At 63.7% G+C, this 23,671-nt stretch overlaps 4 protein-coding genes and 1 long non-coding RNA gene across 13 annotated transcripts; 1 reads left to right on the forward strand and 4 right to left on the reverse strand.

The window, feature by feature from the left end:
- Positions 1-942: 942 nt before the first annotated feature.
- ppp1r15b (protein phosphatase 1, regulatory subunit 15B) lies at positions 943-3,676 on the reverse strand. 2 transcript variants are annotated; one of them, XM_088422499.1, is made up of 3 exons: positions 3,105-3,676; positions 1,625-3,030; positions 943-1,441 (listed from the first exon to the last, which is right to left on the reverse strand). In XM_088422499.1, exons 2-3 carry the CDS (start codon positions 2,969-2,971, stop codon positions 1,226-1,228), a joined length of 1,563 nt encoding a protein of 520 aa, XP_088278625.1. In that variant the 5' UTR covers positions 2,972-3,030; positions 3,105-3,676; the 3' UTR covers positions 943-1,225. The 2 variants fall into 2 exon arrangements, with proteins under 2 accessions (XP_088278625.1, XP_088278624.1); XM_088422498.1 differs by having other exon boundaries at positions 1,625-3,675.
- Positions 3,677-4,010: 334 nt separating this feature from the next.
- Positions 4,011-16,212, reverse strand: pik3c2b (phosphatidylinositol-4-phosphate 3-kinase, catalytic subunit type 2 beta). 3 transcript variants are annotated; one of them, XM_088422491.1, is made up of 34 exons: positions 15,606-16,212; positions 14,247-14,368; positions 13,433-13,989; positions 13,235-13,335; positions 13,002-13,150; positions 12,807-12,927; positions 12,101-12,212; positions 11,715-11,794; positions 11,426-11,489; positions 11,202-11,348; positions 11,090-11,123; positions 10,832-11,027; positions 10,568-10,690; positions 10,303-10,470; positions 10,095-10,209; positions 9,888-10,030; positions 9,624-9,812; positions 9,473-9,566; positions 9,241-9,335; positions 8,981-9,161; positions 8,466-8,573; positions 8,296-8,388; positions 8,058-8,187; positions 7,845-7,981; positions 7,613-7,782; positions 7,382-7,538; positions 7,197-7,306; positions 6,908-7,106; positions 6,705-6,829; positions 6,521-6,638; positions 5,745-5,817; positions 5,488-5,594; positions 5,285-5,413; positions 4,011-5,104 (listed from the first exon to the last, which is right to left on the reverse strand). In XM_088422491.1, exons 3-34 carry the CDS (start codon positions 13,967-13,969, stop codon positions 4,898-4,900), a joined length of 4,512 nt encoding a protein of 1,503 aa, XP_088278617.1. In that variant the 5' UTR covers positions 13,970-13,989; positions 14,247-14,368; positions 15,606-16,212; the 3' UTR covers positions 4,011-4,897. The 3 variants fall into 3 exon arrangements, with proteins under 3 accessions (XP_088278617.1, XP_088278615.1, XP_088278616.1); XM_088422489.1 differs by having other exon boundaries at positions 5,285-5,416; XM_088422490.1 differs by lacking the exon at positions 14,247-14,368 and having other exon boundaries at positions 5,285-5,416.
- On the forward strand, positions 14,564-18,493 carry LOC148419644 (uncharacterized). The gene is made up of 2 exons (XR_015866519.1): positions 14,564-16,722; positions 17,516-18,493. It is a non-coding gene; the product is annotated as an uncharacterized LOC148419644 (long non-coding RNA).
- On the reverse strand, positions 16,334-21,098 carry LOC148419645 (protein FAM107B-like). Of its 3 annotated transcripts, XM_088422509.1 has the most exons (5): positions 20,580-21,060; positions 19,173-19,230; positions 17,484-17,673; positions 17,148-17,316; positions 16,334-16,797 (listed from the first exon to the last, which is right to left on the reverse strand). In XM_088422509.1, the coding sequence occupies exons 1-5, from the start codon at positions 20,601-20,603 to the stop codon at positions 16,678-16,680; spliced, it is 561 nt and encodes a 186-aa protein (XP_088278635.1). In that variant the 5' UTR covers positions 20,604-21,060; the 3' UTR covers positions 16,334-16,677. The 3 variants fall into 3 exon arrangements, with proteins under 3 accessions (XP_088278635.1, XP_088278633.1, XP_088278634.1); XM_088422507.1 differs by having other exon boundaries at positions 16,334-17,316; positions 20,580-21,098; XM_088422508.1 differs by lacking the exons at positions 19,173-19,230; positions 20,580-21,060 and adding an exon at positions 18,748-18,835 and having other exon boundaries at positions 16,334-17,316.
- Positions 21,099-21,443: 345 nt separating this feature from the next.
- On the reverse strand, positions 21,444-23,632 carry LOC148419646 (uncharacterized). 4 transcript variants are annotated; one of them, XM_088422513.1, is made up of 5 exons: positions 22,698-23,632; positions 22,584-22,619; positions 22,266-22,323; positions 21,642-21,872; positions 21,444-21,542 (listed from the first exon to the last, which is right to left on the reverse strand). In XM_088422513.1, exons 1-5 carry the CDS (start codon positions 22,717-22,719, stop codon positions 21,509-21,511), a joined length of 381 nt encoding a protein of 126 aa, XP_088278639.1. In that variant the 5' UTR covers positions 22,720-23,632; the 3' UTR covers positions 21,444-21,508. The 4 variants fall into 4 exon arrangements, with proteins under 4 accessions (XP_088278639.1, XP_088278638.1, XP_088278637.1 ...); XM_088422512.1 differs by having other exon boundaries at positions 21,642-21,875; XM_088422511.1 differs by having other exon boundaries at positions 22,584-23,632.
- Between the last annotated feature and the right edge of the window lie 39 nt (positions 23,633-23,671).

Genomic DNA, 23,671 nt, shown 5'->3' on the forward strand with positions numbered 1-23,671 from the left:
GACTTGCCTTTCAAAGGGTTCCGTGGAAAGGAACGCAGGAATCGACGGACATGGTTGTTCAAAGAAAAAAATCCAATTGTGACCGATTGCCGCGCGTCTTCTGGTTGAACTCGGTTGACGACTTCCGGTACGAGGCGACCAGCATTTGCGAATGAGTCTACTTTTCGTGACGGCGAGGCCGTTTGTGGCGCCGAGAGAGAGAACGCCTTGCGGTCCCGCATCTTACTCGTGTAGGACGACAAAAAAAAGGGGGACGCTGCTCCGTGAAAGGACGCCGGTTGTAACCCGGCGGTTCTCCTGCACACCGCCAGAGGGAGAGAAAGCCGAGCATCTCGGCTGACACGCCAGCGCCGCTCTTCGGCTGACATGTGGGCAACAAGAACGGACGGCAAAAGACGTTCCCGTTGCCGCGAAGACAAGTGAAATGTTCGTTTGATCGGAGGGTGCGATTTTGCCAAGATTGCGCAAGGGGGACGTCGATCGCCGTAGGCCCACAGCGCCCCCAAGCGGTCGCAGGGGCGCCGCCGTCCACGTCTCGCTCGCTGCAGGCTGACAACCGCCAGAGGGAGCCAAACTTTCAAACGGCCTCATGGTCTGTGACTAGTCTGACAGAAAAATGCAACAAGCTGCTTTCTAAGAATCCGAAGAACAAAGAAAAAGGGGTCTGAAAATCAGCAGGAAGACCGTGAAAACAAGTTCTCAAAATACGAGAACTGGGTTCGAATTTTCTCGTCCTCTTGGCGGCTCGTACGCGCCCTTTCCCAGCCATCTGGCGGCAGCAGGCGGGGCACGCCAACGGATGCCATGCGGAGCATCCAGGGAAAACCCGCTCGGGCACGTGCGCGCTCCCCGCCCGCCGGCGAGTCCGCGAGGCCGGACGCACTAACCGCTCAGTCGACACCACAGACTTTTTGACGGCGGCGAGAAGGAAGGAGCGGCGGGCGGGATCGGTGCTTTATTGACGACGGGAGCGAACGACGGCAAAAGCGGGCCGGCTTACAAAAATAGAAGCATTTGTCTTGAAAATAGCGGGCTCCACGCGTGGGCGCGTCTTTACGCGTGGGCGCGTCTCCACTCCTCCCGAGGGGACTCTCCGCCCGGTCCGTCATCCCGTCAATAGTCCGGCCGGGGCCCTCGGCGAGGCGCCGCGGCGTGCGGCCGAAATCTCTCAATACTTTTGGGCGCGGCTCACGCTTCGGCTTCCGGCCAAAACCCGAGCGGCCGCCTAGTCGGCGTGGTGCCCGTGGATGCGGCGGTACGCCCGGCGCCGATGCTCGGGCTGCAGGCAGTAGGCCAGGCTCAGCTCCGCCTCCCGGCAGCGCCGCAGGAAGCGGCCCCGGTCGCGCGCCAGCTCCTCCCACGGCCCGCGCCGGTCCTCTTCTTCGGCGGCGTCGGCGCCCCAGGCGATGACGATCTCCTCCACCACGTCGCTGAAGCGCACCTGGGCCGCACGCGCCACAAGCCAAACCGAAATTCAGTCCGCCGTCCGAACCTGACCCGCTTTAAATACAATAAAGTGTGATAATCGTTCTCCCCCAAATATCAGCTGATGCGCTTGAGCGGGACCTAAAACGGGACAGGAAGAGGAAGCCCCATAAGGCGGAAGGGAAGAGAGCAAGCGTACCTTTTTGGCCGAGGCGGAAGGCGGCGCCGGGACGTCTGCGGAAGGCGGCGCCGGGGCGTCGGCGGAAGGCGGCGCCGGGGCGTCGGCGGAAGGCGGGCCCGGCGCCCTGGCCGGCCTCGCTTTCCCGGTGCTGAGCGGCGCCTGGAAGTTGAGTAAACTGTACGGGTCGGACGGGGTTAACGACGCCAGCAGGAGGAGGCTCTCGGCGTCTTCCGCCTCGCCGCCCGACTCGTCCCACGCGTCCAGGGAAGGGGGCGGCGACGCGCCGGCGGCCGGGGAGGCGCGGGGCGAAGCGCGGCCCGTCTGAAGCCGCGCGCTGAAGTTTCGCGGGTTGTACGGGTCGTCCGTCCGACACAGCGACGCCAGCAGGCGCGCCGCCTCCTCGTCCGCCGGCCCGCCGCCTTCCTCGTCTCCGTCGGACCAAGAGGGATCGGACGAGAGTTCGGACGAGTCGTAGCCGTCGAAGGTGTCGTCGTCCGACCGCTCGTCGTCGCTGCACGGGCAGCCCATGATGAAGGCGATGCCGGAATTCCGGCACTGCGGCGTCGCCGCGCCGACCGCCCCCGTCTCATCGGACGGCGAGTCCGTCCCGCCCGGGGCCGCGCCGTCTTCGGGCGGATCCGTCCTTTCCAGGGACTCCGCGTCCCGGGGACGCTCGGCCGGGCCGGGCCGGCGGGCCTGACGTTCGGCCATCTCTTCAGCCGTCCCGCCCTCGGGCCCGCAGGCCGCATCCATGCGCTCGGCGACGCGATCCGGGGCTCCCGTCGGCTCCGGGGGCTCGAGGTGCGCCTGGCGCTTTTGACCGAGTTCCTCCTCCAAGCTGTAGTAGCCGTTGTCCTGGTCGGCCGGGCCCCCGCCGAGCGGCGCTCCCTCTTTGCGGACGGCCGTTCCAGCGCTTTCGGCCGGCGCGCCGCACTGCTCTTTTGTCAACTCTGAGCCGGGCGGCACGCGAAAGCGCTGGCGCGGCGACCCCGGGTCAGCGTGGGACAAAGGAGCGGCCGGCGGGTCCCCCCGGCGGACGCCGTCCTTTCGGGGGCTCTGCGCGTCCCGAGCGAAGGGCGGGGCGGCGGGGTTCCGTCCCGGGTCGATGCCCGAGCGGCCGCGGCCGAGCCGGGACCAGGCGTCCAGTCGGAGCAGGAGCTCGTCCCGGTCTTGGACCGGATGGGGTCCTCGTCCCCCGCCCAGGCCCGGAACATATTTGGTGAGGAAGGTCTGCGCGTGGCGGGACAGCACGGAAAGCAGGCCCAGCCACGAGCCGTCCTGAGCGGCGAGGTCGGCGGGGGGCGAGCGCAGGCCGCCCGGGGAGGCCAGGTTGCGCCCGCCCTCGCCACTCGGGTCCTTAAACATGTCCGGCCCGCTCGACGCTGAAGGGTGAGCGCACTTTCCCAAAGTTGCCAAACGGACAGCTGTGACGACACACCGACAGCCGGCTCGCCACTTAAAAGTGGAAGCGCGCGCTGCCCGGCGACATGGCGCTTACTCGGGGGGACAGGCGGGCACCCGCGGGAGCCGGACGAGGACGAGGTCGAGGTCCTGGTCGGCGGCCGCCTTTCGGCCGCTCGGAGGTCGCTGCTGCTGCTGCTGCTGTCGCTGTTGCTGTCGCTGTCGCTGTTGCTGCTGCTGCTGTCGCTGCTGCTTCGACTTCCTTCTGCACGACGACGAGGCGCTCGCGGCGGACGGGCGGGGAACACCGGGGAGCGAGCAAGGCCGCGTCCGAGCCATGCTGCTCGTCTCGCGCCGCAAGCTCCTCCGGCAGGCCGGCCGGCCGGTCGGTCGGTTAGCGTCTCTTAGCTTAGCCTAGCCTAGCCTAGCTTAGCTCAGCTTGCCTCGGTTTAGCGGCTCGCAGACGGCCGTCTCCAAAAAGAGCAAATAAAAGGCGGCGACGTGCCAAAAGCCACTTTTGGTGTCGCGGACGAGTCCGAGCCTCCCCGCCGAGCCGTTGACGTGGACTTTGAGGGCAAAAGTTCGGCTTCCCCGCCGCCTTTCCGCTTTCCGTCGAGCGAGCACAAGATTTCATCAGAAAAGTCAAGGGACCGTCTGACTAGTGCCAGCGCGCGGGGTGGGGGGAGGCGGGCCTAGGGAGAGTCGCGGTGTTACTCGAGTCGAGCACGCCGCTGACGTGTTACGTAAGAAGACTCCATGTTCTTGGCTCGTTTCTCACGCGTGTGTGTGTCACTGGCGTCAGGACAGCCAAGAGGACGCGGTCCCGACTTGGGTTTGCTGCGCCGAGACCCGCAAACATGATCTCGACCATCAAATTCCAATCGATTCAACATGCGCTCGTCCTGTTAGTTCTTCATTTTTACGCCGTCCCGGACCAAACGCAAGAGTTCGTGGCAAAAGTCCTTTGAGTGTGTTGCGTGCGCAAAAGAGCGAAGCGAGCGCGTCAGTCTTCCGTTCAAGTTTATTTTCGAGTGCAAATCATACAAAACAAAGTGAAAGTTCCAACATTCATCGAAATGCTCGGTGCCCGACGTTTCCACGTTGGTGCGCTTATATTCGGCTGGGCCCGGACGTCACTTCCTGCCCTGGCGCAGCGCCGCGCCTCTCGCAGGTTTGAAAAAGTCAGGGTTCACGGGCGCAGGGTTGAAAAGGTCAAGGTTCACAGTTGGTTTGTTTGAAGGAAAAAAAAAAAGTAGAAAATCACATCACGCGGAATGATCGTGTCAAGTTCAGTCGCGGGGAGCCGCTTCCGTTGCCGTCGGGACGCCTTTGTTTCCCGCAATGCATCCGAGACGGCGAGGAAGAGAAGCTTTTGATTGCCGGGGCCTCGGGTTTTTGGGAGCCGCCGTGTAGAGGAAAGACGAGCTGAGCCCTTTCGGTCCCGTGCGCGCGATCCCGGGCTGCCCCGGCGCCAAACGTCCCAAACGTGAGCGTTACGCGGGACGGTCATTTTCCGTCGGACCCGCGTCTTGTCCTCCCTTCGCAGTACCGGGAAACGGTCCTCTCCCGAAGCGCGTCCGCTCGGTCCAAAAGCGGATGCCTTCGGGGTTGCCCGTCCCTCCCTTTGTAATGACACCTTTGGAGGTGAGGTGAAACACATTTGTTTCAAGGCGCTGGCCGTTTTTTTTGTTTTTTTTTGTGACACTCTTGCTGTTTGACTATTTTCGCTCCGCGTGGAGCGCGCGAGATAAACAAAGTGGAGTCAAGCGGCGCGAAAAGCGGGCCGCTCGACGGACAGGCGGGCGCGGGGGCGAGCTGCAGGCCAAAGGGCCTTTCGTGCTCTCCTTCGCTCACGCCCAAGGCATGTATGTCCACCTTTCCGGGTCGCCGTCAATGCGGCGCCGCCGGCTGTTGCGGCGGCGTCCGGGCGGGCGCCAGCGCGTGCCAGTCCACCCAGCGCTGACCCGGGACCAGCGTCCCGAGCGGGACGAAGGCCTCGCCCAACAGCGTGTTGTCCCAGAAGGCGCCGTCGGCCAGGGCGCGCACGTGCAGCACGCGTCGCTGCAGGTCGCCGCGCGGGATGCGCTCGTACACCAGCTGCGACGCAAAGAGACAGAAAGACGGCAAATTTCTGCGCGGGAACCTCAGCTATTCTCTCGGATCCCCGGCCTATCACGGAAACGCAACCTTTTGGAGCCGGGTTCATTTCTGGGCGCGAGCGCTTTTGGAAGAGTAGCCTTTTTTTTGGTCTTTTTTTCGTTTGCGCGCGTGGCGTACCATCTCGTTGTACGTGGGGTTGCAAGTGCGCCGCGCCGCTTTGGTCTTCCTCTTGCTGGTCTTTTGCGGGTCGGGCAGCAGGTAGAGTTTGACGTACGGGTCCGGGTCAGTACCGTCCTGAAGCGGCCGCTGCTGGCGCGCGCGCACACGCACGCACGCGTGACGCGCTGCCCAAGACGACGGGCGCAAAACGACGCACTGACCAGGCCTCGGATGTGCATGACCATGATGAAGAGCTTGTCGTTGCGGTAGCAGATGGACAGTTTGACCTCGCCCGACTCTTTGCCCGAAGCCGGAGTCCACGCCATCTCTGTTGGCGTCACGCACACGCACGCGTTCATTTTGGGGCGGCCGGTGCACGCGATGGATGATTTTGCACCGGGAGGGCGAGAAGAGCTCGCGCCCAAGACGCGGCTTTGTGCGTGGGTGTTGCTTTGTGCGTGGGTGTGGCCGCGCGCACCTGTTTTGCCGCTGCTCGGTCCCGGCCGCTCATCTCTGGGGAGAGGGTGGAAGAACGTGTACACCAGATCGCACTGCGCGCGCGCAGGCACCCACAGACACACACACACACACACACACACACACAAACACACACGCGCGCAGTATCAGGCACTGCTGTCAGCAAACATTTGATTATGCACGCTCAAAGCGGAAAGACCTGATAGGGCGCAGCTGACCCGCCCTGACTCTGCGAGGGCGCGCGCAACGCGGATATGGGAGACGCCGCGTGAAACGGAAACCCGAACGTTCCAGCACAGAGCCCAGTTGAGGGGTCAAACGATAGTAGCGCCGACATTTGCTAACCTGCACAGTCCAGACGCGGACGCTGTAAAAAGTGCAACGCGAACATCTAGCACGCTAACCGAAGCGTGACCGCGTACAGCACAAAATCCACAAGGGCAACACGCACGACGCGGAAACGTAGCAAGTGGGGAAGGTAGCTTTGCAAAACGGCCCACGCTGTTGAACCATCGCCCACAAATGTCAACTGGCACCGCCATTGAACTTGGCAGTTGAGGTTTGCGATTTTGGAGCAACCGTCGCCCTCCGGTGGACAGACTGGGGACTTAATCTTTTCCTGTGGGGAACGATCCGAAACTGGACTGAGACTCTGAACGGGGCGGAGAATAAATAGAAGACTTGATCTTCGGAAAAAAAAAAAAAAGCACAAGAAGTCCCCTCCTTAAACTTCGACTTGTGTACTTCTAGCAAGGAGCCCCTTTTTCTCCCACCGACCTGCGCGACGTCGGGCGCGGCGTGAACCAGGTGCCACACGTAGCCGTTGAGCTCGTCTTTGCGGCGCTCGGCCGCCGCCTCGCCGCGAGAACGGCCGATGGTCAAGCGGCTGGGGAAGCTGGGGGCGGAACCGGCGCCGGGGTCAAAATCGCGCCGGCCGGAGAGCGCGCGTGCGCCCGCGTACCTCGGCAGCTTGGAGGAAGGGAAGATGAGGCGCAGTTTGCCGTGCAGCTCCTGAAACTCCTCGAAAGTCCGCTGCACCAGCTGCGCCTCCCGCTGCCCGTCGCGCTCCACCTTCACCACGTAGCTCTGAAAGACAAGAGGCGGGCGGGCGTCAGCGCAGGCCGGCCGGCCGGCGGGCGGGCGCGTCCGGCGCCGAGAACCCACGAGAGCTTTGCCGCCGCCGGCCCGCAGGTGCGCGCAGACGTAGAGGCTGCGGATGACGCCGTCGCTCTTGGCCGAGTGCGCGCGAGGGGCGAACGAGAGCGACGGCACGTCCTCGCCGCACGCAAACTTCATCTGCGCCAGGTTGTGGATGAAGAAGTTGAGTTTGGTGGCCACGCTGCCCAGGCTCGACTCGATCAACCTAACGCGCACACGCAAACGCAAAATGCAGCGTCGCCGTTCCGGCCACCCCGAAGACTGACGTGGCGTCCCGCCCAGGCGCGGCCAGTACCTGGTGAAGTACATGGTGGCGTCCGCCTCCGACTCCTGCGGCCTGAGGGCGTCGTACACGTACTTGAGATCGTCCACGTGGGACAGTTCGGGAATCCCGCACGACACCATCTCGGGACACAGAGGGCAAGAGCGCTCACGCCGTGCCGAGCGGCGGCGACGCCCGCGCACGCGACGGCCGCCCACCAGGCCCAGCAGGTTGAGGAAAAGGTGCGCGTGCTTCCTGATGAGGTTGTAGGCCTCGCAGCAAAGGTCCACAAAATCGTGGAAGCGGCTGGACGGCTTGTCGCCGCCGTTGATGACGTAGGCCATGTCGGAGGTGAAGACGAAGGGGGCGCGGTCCCTGCGGGCGCGCGGGGCCGGGCCTCGTCACAAAGCCCGCCCGGCGGCGGCGGCGGCGGCGGCGGCGGGACTCACCGCTTGATGTTGCCGAACATCTGCGCGTGTCCCAGGAACTTGCCAAAGTCGATGTGGAACATGTGGCCGCTGGTCTTGAGCATGATGTTGTCGTTGTGCCGGTCGCAGATCCCCAGCACGTACGTGGCCACGCAGCAGCCCGCGCACGAGTAAATGAAGTTCTCCACCGCCTGGGCGCACGCCACGCGTTGCCGCTTGACCGCGCCTCGTCGGGCCGCGCGCGCCGCCGCACCTTGTCGTACTGCTCCTCGGCGGGGTTGTGCTTCTGCAGCCAGTCGGCCAGCGGTCGGTCTTTGAAGGACCCCGTCACGCCGTGCTCCACCTGGATCTTGCGCAGCGTCTCGGCCTGAGGGATCATCTCTACCATGCCTGGGGGCGGAGGCGAAGGCGCCCGCGCGTCAGCCGCCAGCCCGCCTCGCCGCCCGCCCGCCCGCCCGCTCCTCACCGCGGCCTCGCCCCGTGGAGAAGCATTTGAAGATCACCATCCTCATGTCCAGACCCTCCTGGATCCAGATCTTGTTCATGATTCGGATCACTTGCAGCGTCAGCATGTCCTGACGCAGGTCCTCGCCCGACTGCGCAAAACACACAAGAAAAAGGACCCGATCTCCGTAAATAGTCACGAGACACGCGAGCATTACCGAGCAGTCAAGAGATTCGATTCGGAAGGAGCCGGGCCTCACCTTGAAGATGACGCTGATGTCGTCGCCGAGCGGGTCCGCGTTGCGGAAGCTCAGCTTGAGCGGGACGGCGTTGGAGTTGAAGAAGGAGCACGCCTGCCGGAGAGCGGCGGTCAGCGCGGGCCGGGCGGCGCGCGGGCGGGCGGGCGGGCGGGCGGCCGGCACTCACTCACCTGCACGTCTATCCCCCGCACAAGCAGCGCCGGGTTGAGGGGAAGTCTGCAACTGCTGTTGATTGAGAAGAAGCGCGTCATCTCCTCCAGGCCGTCCCGCAGCGCCGTCTGCCCGCCGCACACAGCAGACGCGGACCCGTCAACGAGGGGCCGCCGTTTCCAGCCGTCGAGGCGCCCGCGCCGAGCGAGCCAAGAGGACGCCGCGCTCCAAAGGGCAAAAAACTCCGGGATGCATGCGCCCAAACTCTCCGGGTCTTCCCGCTGCACCGTTTTCAAAACGCGGCCAAGCTACAAGCGAAGCTACAGGTTTTCCGCGGCGCGGCCCTGCCAAACTGGGCGGGAGCACGGGACGCCGACACCTACTCGGAGGTACTTTTGGGCCGACTTTTCGGACTCAACGCCTGCTGAGCGTTTCGCAAAAAGGTGGCCAGGACAGCTCCACAACCCATCGATCGCCGCGCCGTTCGAGGGACGCGCGCGAGGCGACGAGAGCGATGCGGGCACGGCCTTCCCACCTGTCTGGCGGCGGGCGCGGCATCCCTGACGCTCCGGGCCACCTCGGCCAGCACGGACACCATCCAGCACTGGCGGTCCAGCTGCTCTCGCAAGCCGCGGCCCACGCAGCACAGCAGGGCGGCCAGCAGGTGTTGATAGCGAGCGCGGAACTGGCTGTCCTGCAGGTTGTCCTTCAGCAGCCTGCCCACCCGCAGGAAAGGTCAACAGAAGGAAAAGGTGCCTCGACCGCGAAGCGGCGAGGGCCAAAAAAATAAGTCACCAGAAGAGGTGGTGAGCCACGCTCAGGTCGCCGATGGCGCGGCGCAGCAGGAAGCGCACCAGCGAGCTGTCCAGGTAGCACTCGTACTTCACCGCCTCGCCAAAGCCAAGGAAGATCGCACCGTTTACAGTGGCGGCAATGGAAGAGAAGGACAAACAGACGACGTTAAGTACGGCGGCTCGTCAAAGTCAAATGAGAAGAACGGCGCCGAGGATCGCCCGCCGATACGTACCTGCACCAGCTGCGGAAGGAAGTCGATGAGCTCGGCCTCGGAGATGGCGTCCATCCACTGGACGGCCGTCCGCCGGAGCTCCTGGTCCGGGAAGCTGAAAGGAGGAGGCGGTCAGCGGCGCCGACGGGCGGCGCGGCGACCCCGCGCTCACCAGGCGTGCAGCAGCCCCAGCGCGTCCAGGTGGCCCGGGCGGGCCCACTGGGCCAGCAGCGCGTAGATTTCGGGCAGGCAGGCCCATTGCCAGCAGGGGGCGCTGGCCAGCACCAGCGCCAGCGCGCCGCTCTCCGCCTGGAAGAAGGCCTTCTTCTCCCACGCCGCCCGCTTGTCCTCCGCCGTCAACCTGAAGGGCGCGCGCCGGGGGTTTGAGCGCGCGTTTGCGCGCGCGCGCGCGCGTGCGTGAGCTCCGGCGTCTGACCAGAAGAAGGCCTTCTTGCGCAGGATGTCCCGCAGCGCCGCCTGGCTGTCGGCGTCCAATCGGGAGAAGTCGTACCGGGGGCAGAAGTCGGCCGCGGGCGGCGTGCTGAAGCGGACCTGGAAGGCCGGCGCCGGGAAGTCCACCTGCCGACGGGCGCGCGTGAGAGGCGTCCGCCGGGAGCGGGCTCTCGCCGACGGCCCATCCCACCTGCAGGATGACGCTGTCCGGCTGGCTGAAGTTGGGCGCGCCGGAGCGGGCGTTGACGCTCCTCCCCGCCGTGGACGGCCAAAGGCCCAGCAGCTTCCTGCCGCGCGTCAGCACGCTGCGCGGGCGGCGCGTCAGGTCGGGCGGCGCGTCAGGTCGGGCGGCGCGTCAGGTCGGGCGGCGCGTCAGGACGGGCGGGCGGGCCGCTTACTGCCTGAAGTCGAACAGCGGCACCGTCACCCAACCCAGCGCCTCGGCGCCGCGGCGCTGCCTGCCCTTCTCTTCGGCGCCGCCGGGGGGCGGCAGAGAGCTGGCGTACAGCGTCACCGTCAGCTGCGTCTCTCGGGGGAGTTGCCCGATCTGCACCGGGAAGCTCACTCTGCGCGCACACACGCGGCCGCCGCCTTTCAAAGGCCGCCGCCGGGAAAGGAGGAGCGGGGGCGGCGCGGGGTTCCCGACCCCAGAGGGGAGACTACCTCTGGTCCCACACCACCAGGTGGAAGAGGGACTTGCCGACCGCCTGCTTGCTGGTATGCTGGGGCGCACATAGCTCCGCTCCTCCGTGGGTCAAGGCGCAGGTCAGGAAGAAGCCCTCGTAACTGACGGCGCCCGCGCCAACACAAAGGTGAGGGCGGCATCCCCCATGAGAGCGCGGGGGCGGAGCTCGCCGGCCCTCCTCGCAAGCGCGCCCGGGTATCGGGACGACTGTCGAGACAGGATGCTGGGGGCACGCCGCTTACCTGGCGGCCCAGGTGACGGGCACGCGGTGGGCGGCGTAGACGTTGAAGGAGAGCACGGCGGCCACGCGTCCCGCCTCCCGGACGGGCGCGGCCCCGGCGCGGTCCTGCGGCGCCGTGTGGAAGTTGGCGTTGAAGGTGGCGCAGTACAGGTCCACCAGGTCCAAGATGGCGGCCGTCAGCCTCTCCACCACCTCCTCTGCGAGCGCCGGACGCGCGTGAGCATCGGCGGCCACGCGGAGGGAGGAAAGGACGGCCTACCTCGCTTCTCTCGAGCGGACAGCGCCGACACGTCCTGCGAAAGGCACAAAACACAAGGGCGTCGTTCGTCCGTCGGGGGGAGGCGGCCTCCGGGAGCCGGGGCGCGGCCCACCTTGAGGACCTTGGGCTGCGGGCGACACGGACAGGCGGGCAGCCCGCCCAGCGCCGCCGTCACGTCGGGCGTCTCCACCGCCGCCAGCGAGCTGCACAGCGCCTTCACCGACTGGACCAGCCGCTCCACGCGCGCCGCCATCTCCGCCTGCCGGCGAGTGCGGCGCCGCCGCCGGCGGGTAAGCCTCGCGCCCCCGGCCGCGCGCCCGGCCGCGCCCGCCGTACCTCGCACAGCACGAAGGACTCGGCCTCGTTGTGGAAGGTGTCCAGCAGCAGCGTCAGCGCCTCCCTGCGCGCAAACGCCATGGGCGCAACGTTCTGTCCGACGACGGAATACAGGCTCGCGAGCGTCAAAACGCGCCGCCCCGGCCCCAATGCGCTTGGATCTTTACGGCTCCGTTCCCGCGAGCTCTATCCGCTCCGCTTTTAGCGGTTAGGAAACGTCAAAACGTGACGTAAAATGCGTCGGAGGCCATCGATCGGTCCGGATGGCAACACGCGGCGGGCGACTGACCTGGTGACGGTCTGTTTGATGGGTCGCTCCTGCAGCAGGATGCCGTGGTTCAAGGTGGACGCCAGCTCGTCGTCCTCCTTCTGTCGAGTTCCAAAGCGCAAAGCTCGAGTTAGGCCGTCCCGCTCTCATTCCAAAAGTTACGGCGAGCTCAAACGAGGTCATTGTTGCGGCCCGACGGCTTGGGGCTCGTCCTCTATATTTTGGGGAAAGAATAACGGGGCCGCCGGCGCGTATTTGGACTTGGCGAGACCGCGCTCCATAAAGAGGTGCCCCCGAAAGGTCGCGGATGGGGGGCCGGGGAAAACCACGTCCGCATCCCATCTTACTGCTCCGACCCACGTGTCGTTTGGATGAGCGCCGCGCTTTGCTGTTGCGTGCGTGCCAACCGTGCGTGCCAGCTCCGTGTCGACAGAAGACCTCTGAGTGAGGACCAGTCGGACGTCCCGGTCGAACTTCAAACACTGCTGCGCGTGCTCCAAACCTTCCAGGCTCTGCCAGCTGCCACACAACCGGCACAATCGGCGGGAAAGCGGCGCGTGAAGAACACAAGAGGAAGTGGCCGACTCGCACGGAAACTCGCTATTGTTTCGGGCCCGACGCTTATCGCGACGCGACGCGCTTCCACGGATGAACAAAAACCCGACTGAGCGCGCGTGTGCAATTGTTACAGTATAGACCGCACGTAGCGCGTCGAGCGTGTGAAAAGCGCGCGGACTAGCGTGCGGCGCGTCTTTCGGAACCCGAGGCCGAGCCTTTGCCGAGCGGACCCGGACAGGGCCCGCTCGCCCCCCCCGCGCGGACGGGACCCCGGACCGCGCTCCGGGCCGAGCCCGGCGCAGACAAAAAAAGGGTCCCGCCCGTGCGCCGGCCAGGCGGGCTAACCGTCAGAAAAGACGAAAGGACCAAATGCGCAAGGGGCCCTTCGGACGCGCGGACCCAGAAAGAGATGGGAACGGCGAAACCAAACTAAAGAGGCATTTGGGATAGCGGAGGAAGCACATTTGGACCAGGCGCACCGGTCAAAGTTGTTACGGCAAAGGCGCGAAGCAAGGGGGTTAGGGAGCCGCCCAAGCGGTGGGACGCCACGCTTACTTTTGGAGATACTCGTCGCGCCCGCACACCTTCAGCAGGTAGTCGTCCACGTCCGAGCGGGCCAGGTCCTCCTGAGCGTAGCACAGCGTCTGGTAGATGATCAGGTCCGCCGTGGTGGAGCCTGGCCGGGGGGTTGCGGGCGGCGGTGAGCGAGCCGGCGAGCCCCGGGCGCGCGCGCGCGCGCGCGCGGCCTACCGTCGCAGGTGAAGGCCAGCGGCTCTCCGAAGCCGGCGCCGAGCACCGTCACCCTGACGGCCGGAGAGCCCGCTCGGCTCTCCGCCCGCGGCGACCACACCAGGCCGGCGTTCTCGGATCGCTCGCCGTGAGGGTACGCCGAGCGCAACCTGCGCAAAAAGCCGCGGCTGGCGCAAAACTCCACGCGCGGCGCAAAACTCGGCGCGCCCGCGGCTCGGCGGCGGCTCACTCACACATCCAGCATGTGGCAGAAGGCCGCCGCCTCCTGGTCGCGCTCTTCCGACACCCGGAAGAGCTCGCAGGCGAAGCCGGCGCTCCCGGAGCCCGGCCTCACCTGCCGACGGCCCGCGGTGAGCGCGCCCTCGGGAAAAGCCGCGCGCCCCCCGGCGGGGGTCAAAAGCCGCGAGTCGTCGCGGGCGCCGGCATCTTACCGGGTCCGCCGACACCCGCCGGCGGTTCCCGTCGCTCTCGGCGACGTAGGTCCTGGGCGGGACCCGAGGGGGGAGGGTGTTGCTCCGCGCCACGGCTTTCCCTCCTCGGTCGCGGCGGTCCGGCTCGGCCCAAGGGACTTTGGGCGGGCCGGCGTCGGGCGCGTACACGTTGATGTCGCGGGACGCCGCCGGCGTGGGATTTTCGGAGCCGGCCGCCGCCGCGGGGACGGGGTTCCGCGGAGGGACGGCGGGGGGGACGTCGTCAGGAAAAGCCCGCGAGCCTTTGGGCGAGAGCCCGACTTCCGCGGGGCCATCCAGGATGTAGAGTCCTCCCGGCGGGGCGCGGGACGGCTCCCCGGGGGGGCGTCCGGCGGCGGGGGGCCGTTTGTCCCGCTTGAGCCGGGACAGGGCGTCGTACTCCATCTGCAAGGCCTCGGCCAGGACCAGCTCCTTCCGACTCAGGCCCAGAGATTCCGGGGGGGCCCGGCCCCCGTCCCGGCCCTCGCCGCCCTCCTCGCGGGTCTGCGCCGCCGACATGGCGCAAGCGCAGCTCGGCGCTAAGGGAAGACACGAGATTAAAGAAAACAAGCGTGAGGCGGGTGGGGGGGTTGTAAGTTGCGTGACAAATTTGCATTCGTTTGGGTGTATTCCATTTGCAATTTTTTTCAATACTAAATTGTCCCTTATTGCATTCAAGGGTTAGGGTTACCGTCACAAGCATTTCAACATCTTGGGTTTAGTTCCTGTTCAAATACGCGGGCGGCGGACAACGGATGAGCTACGTGTTTGATTGGACTTGGAAATCTAATCTTGCCTTGTTAGGTTCCCCGTCCGGTTAAGCGAATTTGGTCCGAATTGCAAAGGCGGACGCCGTCGGAGATCCGGATGCCGGCGAGCGACGGCCAGTGACCTCCGAACCTGCTTTTTTCTTCTCCTCTAAAGCCAGGGCGGAAAGGAAGGAAGGAAGGAAAGGTGCAAAACAAAATGGTGACGCTCTCCCAAAGGGAAGAACGTTCCTTTTTGGTTGTTATTTTTTTGGGCGGGGGGCTCCCTGAGCACATAAAGCGGCCAAGTGTCACCTGACCCCTGCCCTGACGTTGACGCCTAGAGGAATATACAGGGAGCGGCGACCGAAGCATTTTTGCCTCCTCCCGGCCCGTGCCCGCGCGAGCCGCCGGGAGAAGACGGCCGAGGATTCCGTCTTGGCGGGAGCCCCGAACACAACGGGCGAAGCGAAGCGGAAGCGGCGCGTGAGGAGACGAGGCGTCGCTCGGGCCTCAAAGCCGGGGAGTGGACAAGTCTCCCGCGGGTGGATTTAGGGTCGCGTCTGCGGCCGGGTCTCAGCTCCTCCCTTCATCAGTGCGGCACTGATAGTACGACTGGCCGGAGGATGAAACACGCGCGACCGCGACTAAGAAAGCGGGGAAACGCGCGGCTCGTCGCTTGCTTCGGCTTTACAGGGTCAGGGAGTCGTCGCGGCTTATCTTTGATAGGCGCGCCAGTGCTGCATTTAAGTGGGTCACAGCTGCTCGGAAAGGGAGGCCCCTCCCCCTCTGCGACACCCCCCCTCCGCCATGGACGGTGAGCAGCTGGCCCAAACTTGCGAGGAAGATGTGACGGGGGCATTTATGACATCCTCGCCCCGCTGTCACCGCAGAGTGAATGACGAGGGCGAAAGAGTGCCGATGTCACGGTTCCACTTGTGGAGCAGAGCTGAATCATCATCGGCGGCTCCGATTGGCCGCTTGCGCACGGCGCAACGACACGACCCTGTCTCCGCGCTTTCGGTCCCCGGGCGAGCCAAGTTTTACAGCGGGAGCTGGCCGGTGACGTCATCGTCCGGCAACACGGGATCTTATCGTGATCCAATTTGCTGACGGGAACGCGGCGAGATTTGGTTCGGAAAAAAATCCGACCAATAATCCACCTGCACCAAAGTCCATCGACGAAGGCGAGACTCGATTGAAGCAACAGGTCCGCGCGAACGCGGATGTTGGAACTGGAGCGGACGGATTGCCACGAGACTCCAGTCTCTTTAACTTGACCCATTTTACGAGGCATTTCCAAAGCTCTGCCTTTGCTTCACTGTCTTTGTCGGGGCCAGCCCGCATGCTAACGGCGCTAAGCTAGCGGCGCGGCGCGGCGCGGCGCGGCGAGGCGAGGCTGGACCCACCTGGTTTGCTGGCCCGGCGGCCGGCCGGCCGGCGGCCCGCAGCCGCCTCAGCGCGGCGGGCGTCGTTGGCCGGCGGAGGGAGCCCTCCTCATCGGAATCGAGCTAAAGGAAAAAAACAAAACAAATCCCGTCCCATCCGAGCGAGCAGCGCATGACCATCCGCTTGGCGTATGCGGGGCGCTTGCCGGCCGGCCGGCCGGCGAACAATATGGCGGAAGTCTCTCGGCTCCCCCGGAGGCTCGGAGCCAGGCCGCAACGCACGCTCGACCGACTCGCTCTTCAGTTTGTTTTTTTAGGTGGGGCGGGTGGGTGTGTGTGTGTGTGTGTGTGTGTTGGGGGGTGATCTCTAGCCCGCCCGCCCGCAGCGAGGAGCAAGTGGCATTCGCAGTGCATTTCGAAAGGCAGGCGTGTCGTTTCCGCCAGTCGTTTCAAAGTAAGAGCAAGCTCGAGGACTTGGAAGGTTTCCCCTAAAAATGAGCTGACTGTGCGAGGGAAGGTCCATAGCGAGCCCCGGCGAATTTTCGTCTGCGTCCGGTTTCACGACAAGAACATTGGCGGTACTTCCGGTTATGTCCCTTCTTTGCTTGACTACCGGGAAGTAGATGGAGAGAAGCGTCGACATCTAGCGGCCGTGACGTTCTCATCTAAAACTTCAATTTAGATCAAATACTGTAGTTGGAAATATCAAATATTAGTTGATTTCTTGTAGAAGTCAAACTAGCCATGGGTGTGAGATAGTCTGGGATTTAATTATCAAAAATAAAATCAACAACGCATGAGGTTTTTCCGATGAAAACGAAGCAACCGCCACGTCGTCATCATGAACAAATGACAAGATTTGGATTTCGTCGCAAACACCACCATTTGGATTCCCGCAAAAACGTCAAGCGCGCAACGTTGATGCCGCGGTGGCAATCCTGTACTTCGTTGTGGCCTTTGTTCCTTTTTCCAGGTAGAAAACGTGAGCATGAACGAATGTCCCGCGAGACTCTATGAACGGGTGCCGATGTCCACGCGGGACCCCGACGACAACGGAGGTGCGTCGTCCCGACTCGCTCCGGCCCGCGCAGCCTTACGGCGGCTCCTCGTCTTTGCCGGCGCCCGACGTCCTCCTCAGGTTGGCCTTGACCTTGACGAACTCGGGGGCCGCGGGTTGGTCCCGCTCCTCTCCGCGTCGCTCCTCCGCCTCCATCTGGAAGCGCGCAAAGCAAAACCGCGTGTCCTTCCCAACCGACTCGACGGCGTCAACTTCGGGGACGGGCATCCGTCGACCGCCTCTGGCGCCGTGTGCCGCGGCGCGCTAACCGGGTGGCGCGCAAAGACTCCCTCCCGCCATGATTGACCCCAACCCTGGCGCCATTCACGGGTTCAAAATCCGATTTTGTTCAAACGCCATTCGGGCCGCTCGGGTATACGGTCTCTGGAATTTAGCCCCGCACCGCGAAGCTCGCCTTCCGCTTCTACGCTTTTGTCCGCTTGACGAGTTGGCGAGCGATCCTCTCGATTGAGTTTAGCGACCCGCGTTCGCTTTTCCCGCGGTACCTCTTGGAGCGCCCGTTGCCTCTTCCTGAGTTCGGCTTCCAGCGGCGAGATCTTCCTGCGCGCTTCCTCTTCCCGTTTCCTTTCCCTCATCAGCTGGTCGCGCCGCCGACACTCCAGAACACGCTCGAGTTCCGGCTTGTTGAGGTCCACGCGAACGGCCCCGCCGCTTCTGCGCGCGCCACGCAAAAGCCAAAGATGTCGGGGTCGCCGCGATGGGCCGCGAAGCGCCGCGATGGGCCGCGAAGCGCCGCGATGGGCGGCGATGCGCGCTCTGTCCAGCGGAGGGCGACGTCCCGCGAAGCTCGACAGCGTGCCCTTTCCTCGGACGCGACCTACCGTCTGCAGCTGCTCATCAGCTCTCTGTGCAGCTCCTGGTGACTTCGGGAACTTTTGACGGGGTTGGGGAGCTTCCTGGGCTTGATGACGTCATCCGGCTCGCAGTCCAGCTGGTCCTCCGCCGAGCGGTCGGGCGGCGGCGACGGCGCCCTTCTCCTGGCCTGAGGCCGCGGCTCGCCGGGAGCCCAAGCTGCAGCAGGGACACAAAGCCGTCCCGCTTAGGGTTAACGCCCACTTCAGAAGAAGAAAAAGACCGAGGTGCGCCGCTATCGATCGCCGGCGGAAATTTGCTAGCCCGAGGGGCGGGCAGAGGGCCTTCTTTTTTATTTTTTGCCGGCGAATCGGAACGAAACGGAAGTGGAGCGTGCGGGAAAGGCCCCAGTACGCCAGCACGGTTGCCAGCGTTGCGTGTATGGTGTGAGTGACGGGAGAGAGCGAGAGCGGAGAGGAGGCGCGCCTTTCCCGGCCCATTCCAAGCCCAATTCAATATTTCCGAATATTGTTTTTCCTCATTCCTTTCCACTTTTTTCCCTCACGATCGCATCTTTTTTTATATCCCGGGACACGAGGAAGAGTGCGGTCCGAACGCCACTGAAAGCCTCCGACTCGGAAGCGGTCGGCTCACGCGCGCGCCGCTCCTCGTTCCGCGCCGGCGCCTTTCTTTTATGAAAGCCGACACCGGCCTCCATCCGCATTGAGCCTTCTCAAAAATGGAAGCGGCGGAGAAACATGAGCGCGCCGCCGACGGGCTTCATTGTCCACCCGCACGGGTGGCGTCACGCGCCAAACAAAAGGGAGCGCGACGAGCGAGGACGCATCTTCGGCTTCAAACCGAAGTTGGAGCGAGAGCGAGCCCCGCCCCCCGCCCCCCGCCCCGACGATCTGAACGTCAGCGGAACATCCAAACATCCGGCCAATGGCTTCATCTTGCCCGCTTTCACAATTTTCCCACACAAATGCCTTGTTAACCATGCTCCGACAGTATGTCTTGAATAAAATGGTACAGGTTAGATGGGATTACATGGGGGGTGGCAGCCCCCACTCATTCGCATCTCAAATCACGGGTCTGCGTTCAAAAGAGGTTTTCGGGGAGCCCCGTAAAGCGCCAAACGGCCGGCGGTCGAGACCGGGCGCCATTTAGCGCTCCGGATGGCGAGGCGAAAACTCGCTCAAGCGACGGAAAAAACCAAGAGAGTTGCATCCGAAGCCAGGGGCGGCAACGCACCAAGGCCCTCCGCTTTGCTCGCGTGGCCTTGCGCCTTACCGCACTGAAGCAACGACGGCATGCTGACGTCCGTCCGTGGCTCCATGTCTTAACGGCGTCAGTGAGCGTGCTCCTGCTTCTTTCTTTCTTTCTTTCTTTCTTTCTTTCTTTCTTTCTTTCTTTCTTTCTTTCTTTCTTTCTTTCTTTCTTTCTTTCTTTCTTTCTTTCTTTCTTTCTTTCTTTCTTTCTTTCTTTCTTTCTTTTCTTTTCTTTTCTTTCAAGTGGGCGGGACGATGAGTGCCGGCGCCAGCGCGCCTCGGCAGGCTGGCGCTATACGCTCGTTGCTCGCGTTGAGGAGTTGAGGGGGGGGCGTTCGGAAGCCGTCGCGAGGTCCTCATGGTATAGTGTGAATTTTGGATGACGAAGACGCGTTGCGCACGCGCGCGCAGACTGACTCGGAGGTGTGCGGGGGTGAGTCGGCTGACCTGAGCGCGTCCCGCTAGCGTCGGCGTCTCGCGGCCGCTGAGCGACGTCGTACGCCCTCTGCAGGAGACAACACACAAGAGCGCCGAGGTCCCCGGGTTAGTGCGCTCACGGGAGGGGCGGGGGGCGCTCCCGTCTCCGGATTTAGCCGGCGGCTAAATCGGCGGAGCCAATGGCTTTTGGCGTCTCCTTTCCTTCTTCCGGCCTCACTCGCGCCATCACCTCTCACGCTCGCGCGCACGCACGTCACACATTTCGCTCTCACAAATCACACGCGTTCTGTAGAACTCGCGTGCACGCGCGCGCGCACACACACGCGCTCCAGGGGCTTTTGTGTCTGTGTCCGCTGAAGCGCGCGCGTGAACGGATTTGTTGTCGGTTGCTATAGGAGACGCTTCGCGAGCGCAAGCACAAAGCAAAACAACGAGGCGCCCGCTGTCGGACTTTTGGACGACGCTTTAGCGCCCCCCTTTCCCACACACCTTTCACCTTTCACCCATGTATGTGTGCGCGTTTGTATTTGGAGTTTGTGCGCAGAGCTTAATGAGACTTTAATCTGCTTTGTGTGCCCCTCAAGGTGCTTCTTGCTCTCGTCCCGCACACGCGTGCATGTGCGGGTTGGCGCGCAGTGACGTCGGCACGCCTTGAGGGCGCGGCCACGAACAGGAGTCGATGCCGACCGCGCAACTTTATGCTTCATTTCACTCTCGGCTCCGTTTTAGCGGCCAAAGACACAAGCAGCGTCATTCTTACCCTTGGCGCCTCGCAGGACGCCGCGGGCACGTGTGCCGGGCTCGGACTTCCTCTCGCGACTGACTCCCTGGCCAATGGGAGCGCCGACGGACTGCGGCGAGAACCTGACGGCAACCGGGCGGACCGCGCGAGGCGCAGAAGCGAACGTGCACGGAGACGCAGAAGATTGGACGCAAACGCAAAAGCATTTCATGCTGAACGCAAAGCGTTCGGCAGCTCCTTCCAACGCGCGCGCCTTTTGGCCAATATCTGCCCCCCCCCACACGCCCCCATCCGAAAACGGCATCCTTTGCAGCACGCACGGCTTTCAAGCGTACTTTTCCCCCGACGCTTGCACGATTGGGTGCACCGTCTCATTCGATTCCAAGTTCAGTGCGGCTCATCCCCATGACGTGTTTGTTTTTGTTGAATCCGCGCAAATCTGTGAAGGGTGAAGTGCACTTATCTCTTTTACGAGATACGCCTGCAGTTCTGACGTGCAACGCGCAGGCGCATGATATCTCAAATGGGTCTCAAATGGGACACTGGGAAAGTTGTCAAGTAAGATTTGGCTTTGCACGGTCCGCGCGAGCTACTCTCCTCTCCGGCAGGCCCGCCGTCGCGTGCTGCGCGTGAGGCCAAAGGCAAAAAGGCGACAAGCGGACGCGGGGACGGACCTTTTTGCCGTGAGCCGCTCCCATGATCCCGGCGGCGGCGGCGGCGGCGGCGGCGGCGGTCGCAGGCACCGCGCTCCGTGGCTATGCCGATTGCAGCCTCGGGCGGCGGCGGCGGCGGCTTTCGCTCCGGCGGTCTTCCTCCGCCCTCCCTCCGTGCGGCGGGCATGCGCGGGACGAAGAAGAAGGGGGCCACCTGCCCCCAGTCCTGACTTTTCCGCTCCTGCGTGCCGGGGGATTAAAGTGCTTTCAGTAATCTGCCGATTAGCTACGCGGGACGGGGCGCGTCATTCGGCGCTTTTGCTTTGCGACGGCTGCCGGGCCGCCGGGCCCGACCGGGCGGGGCGGGGAGCGTCAAGCTTTTCCAAACTCGCACAACTTTGCGACTGCTCTTATAGCCCGTTGTGACATGGTCGATTCGCTCGTCCGACTGTTATCGTTACGTCACATCCTTTGACGCGGACTCCCATCACCTCGATGATGACGATGTTGCAAATGTGCAATGTCAGGCGATGTCAAGTTCTTCGAAAACCACAATGAAACGAAAAAGGCCAAACTTTTGGACGAGCGGCGCGCCATTCTCAGACCTTTGATGCCTGCGCGCCCCCCTCCGTCGCTGCGGCCCCTCCTATTTCCCGCGCGCGGAGTGACGGAGAATGACGAATGCCCTTCCGATATCGATTCATTCCAAAGACGCGTGGCGCTATCGCACGGCCGCGAATCCGTCCGTCTGAAACGCCGCAGCCAAACGAATGGCGACCTTCGGGCCGACCGCTTTGGAGGCGGTCGCCGCGACGTCCGGGGGGCTCGGGTCGACACGCGGGTCCGCGTGGAGGAGGGGAAAAAGCGGCGGAGTCAGAAGGAGCGTTAATGAGCGATCGAGACTTTATTATAATTCTTTTCTTTTTTAGGGTCGGGGTGAGGTGACGTCCTTACTCCTTGGGCTTCTGCGCCGGCTGCACTTGTCTGAAAAGACACCGGGAAAAAACATCAGCGACAAGACCAGAAAAATCCAGTTGCGGAGGCCGCAAACGGAGAGCCGCAAAGACGGTCGGCGCGTCTCACTGGCCGAGACGGTCCGGAGCATTCAGGCGTCGCGCGAGACTCAAAACCAGGCGCGCCACAATGTTCTGCTCCGCCTCCGGCGCGAGGTCGTCCTGCGCCCGAGCGTCGTCGCCGTCGAGGGCCTTTTCGATCTCCGATTCCCGCGAAAGGGGTTCGGCTCCGCCGCTCGGGATACGCGCCGGGTCCGGAGGAGGCGGGTACACCTGCTGGACGTCTCCCGTCACGCCGGTGCTGCTGGGCACACGCGCGCACACATTTGGCCTGGCACTTTGGAAGGCGGCGCCCTTATTCTAGCGATCGCTTTTCCGAATGATCGGAAATGGTCGTCTCGCTGTCTTCCAAAATTTCGCGGTTGCTTCTTATGGCGTTCTGAAAGCGAGGCTTTCGGAGGGAGCCGCGACACTTCATTGGCACGGAGCGGATGGGACGCTTTCGCGCGCGACAGCTTGTCAAAGACGCACGCCATCGACGAGAGGGCAAACGCCGTCCCCCCTTCAGCTGTGGCCCCTCATCTCAACTCGCTCGGGGCTTTGTTCCCCCTCGACGAATTTGAAAATGGGCCGGTGGCCGGAAAGTCCAGAACGGCGGTCGTTTCACGCTCGAGTTTGCACGTTTTTTCCTCACCTGCCCGACTCCGCCGGTGTTGCGGCCTGCGCCGCCGCTCCAGCGACTGCGGCGGCATCTGAGGACAAAGGCAGACAAAGGCGTCAAAACCGACCATGGCCACTCCGTTTTCGTCCATCAAATATATCACGGAGAGCAAAATGAGCTTTCGTGGACAAGGGCAAAATTACACCCGAAACTTTTTTCCCTATTTTTTTTCTTTTTCAAGCCGACAGACGTCCGCCCGTCCACTTTGAGGCGTAGCCGGCGTCCAATATGAGGCGGACGCGCTCACGTCTAGAAAAGAGAAAGAAATGCAAAAAAAAAAAAAAACCTCACCCGTCACGTGAAGCGCAAAGAAGACGAGCATCACACCTGAAGGAGACAAAAGGGACGCGCGAGCGTGAGTCGGGCCGAGCGCCGAGCGAGGCGCCGCTTCGGCCGCGCGCTCACCGCGAAGCAGAGCCCGGGCCATGGTCCTTCCTCTTCTTGCCGCGGTCGCCGCCGTGTTCCTCGGGGGCGAACTCCCTTCCCTCCTTATACCCCACCCCGCCCCACCCCCGCACGCTATTTGACTTGCGTCTTTGCATCGTCGAGCAAAGGTCGCCCGGAGCGCCGCCGGTCGCCCTTCCCGTTCACGCGGCTCGGGAAACGGCGGCGGCCCGAGCGGACGTCGGGGGGGGCTTCGGGGGCGACTCGTCACCCTCGGGCGTTCGGCCCTCCGCGGGCCCCCCTACGCGCGCGACGGGGGCTGCCGCGGGTTGTTTGAGAGGAACAAACTGTTTGCCCGGAACCGACTCCGAACTTCCTGGAACACGGTCAACAAAGGCGGCGTCGGGGCCAACAGAGCGCACGAGCGCCAAACAAACCGAAGGGCCTCGGCGTTCTCGCTCGACACGGCGAATGGGAGCGCCACGCAAAATGTCTTACTGGACGTTCCTTCCGCAGGCGTATCGCGTGTTGCGCGCCGACGGCCGGGAATACGTCACGCTCGGGAAAACGTGGCGCCGGCGTTCAGCCGGAATTGCTCGGCGTCCGGCTCTGGCGGCGTCGCGGTTGAAGCGAAAGCCCGGCGGCTACGAAGGAGGCGATCAAAACGCTCAAAAAGACATCGAAATAAATCAGACCGCTAAAGGCGCTTCAACGGCATCGTTGGAAGAGTCCGTCAAGAAGGCGGCTCGGAACAAAGCCACACTTGACTAGAAACTTTGCTTCCTAATCTCCCCAGACAACTGTCTGAAAGCTTCCGCGCCGCGGAGGTGGGAAGGTCCCGACAACTTTCATGGACTTGCCCCCGCACGAGGCGGCCCGGTGCCCTTTTGCACAAGAGCGCGCCACGCCGACCCCACGCAAAGCGACTCCGGTCGGACCGCGGACGGAAAGAAAGACGAGGAGATACGAGGAAAGACGAGGAAGGGCGAAAGTGG

Source organism: Hippichthys cyanospilos, chromosome 9 (genome assembly GCF_059441005.1).
Source record: "Hippichthys cyanospilos isolate Australia breed blue-spotted pipefish chromosome 9, RoL_Hcya_1.0, whole genome shotgun sequence".
In the NCBI taxonomy this organism is placed as follows: domain Eukaryota; kingdom Metazoa; phylum Chordata; class Actinopteri; order Syngnathiformes; family Syngnathidae; genus Hippichthys; species Hippichthys cyanospilos.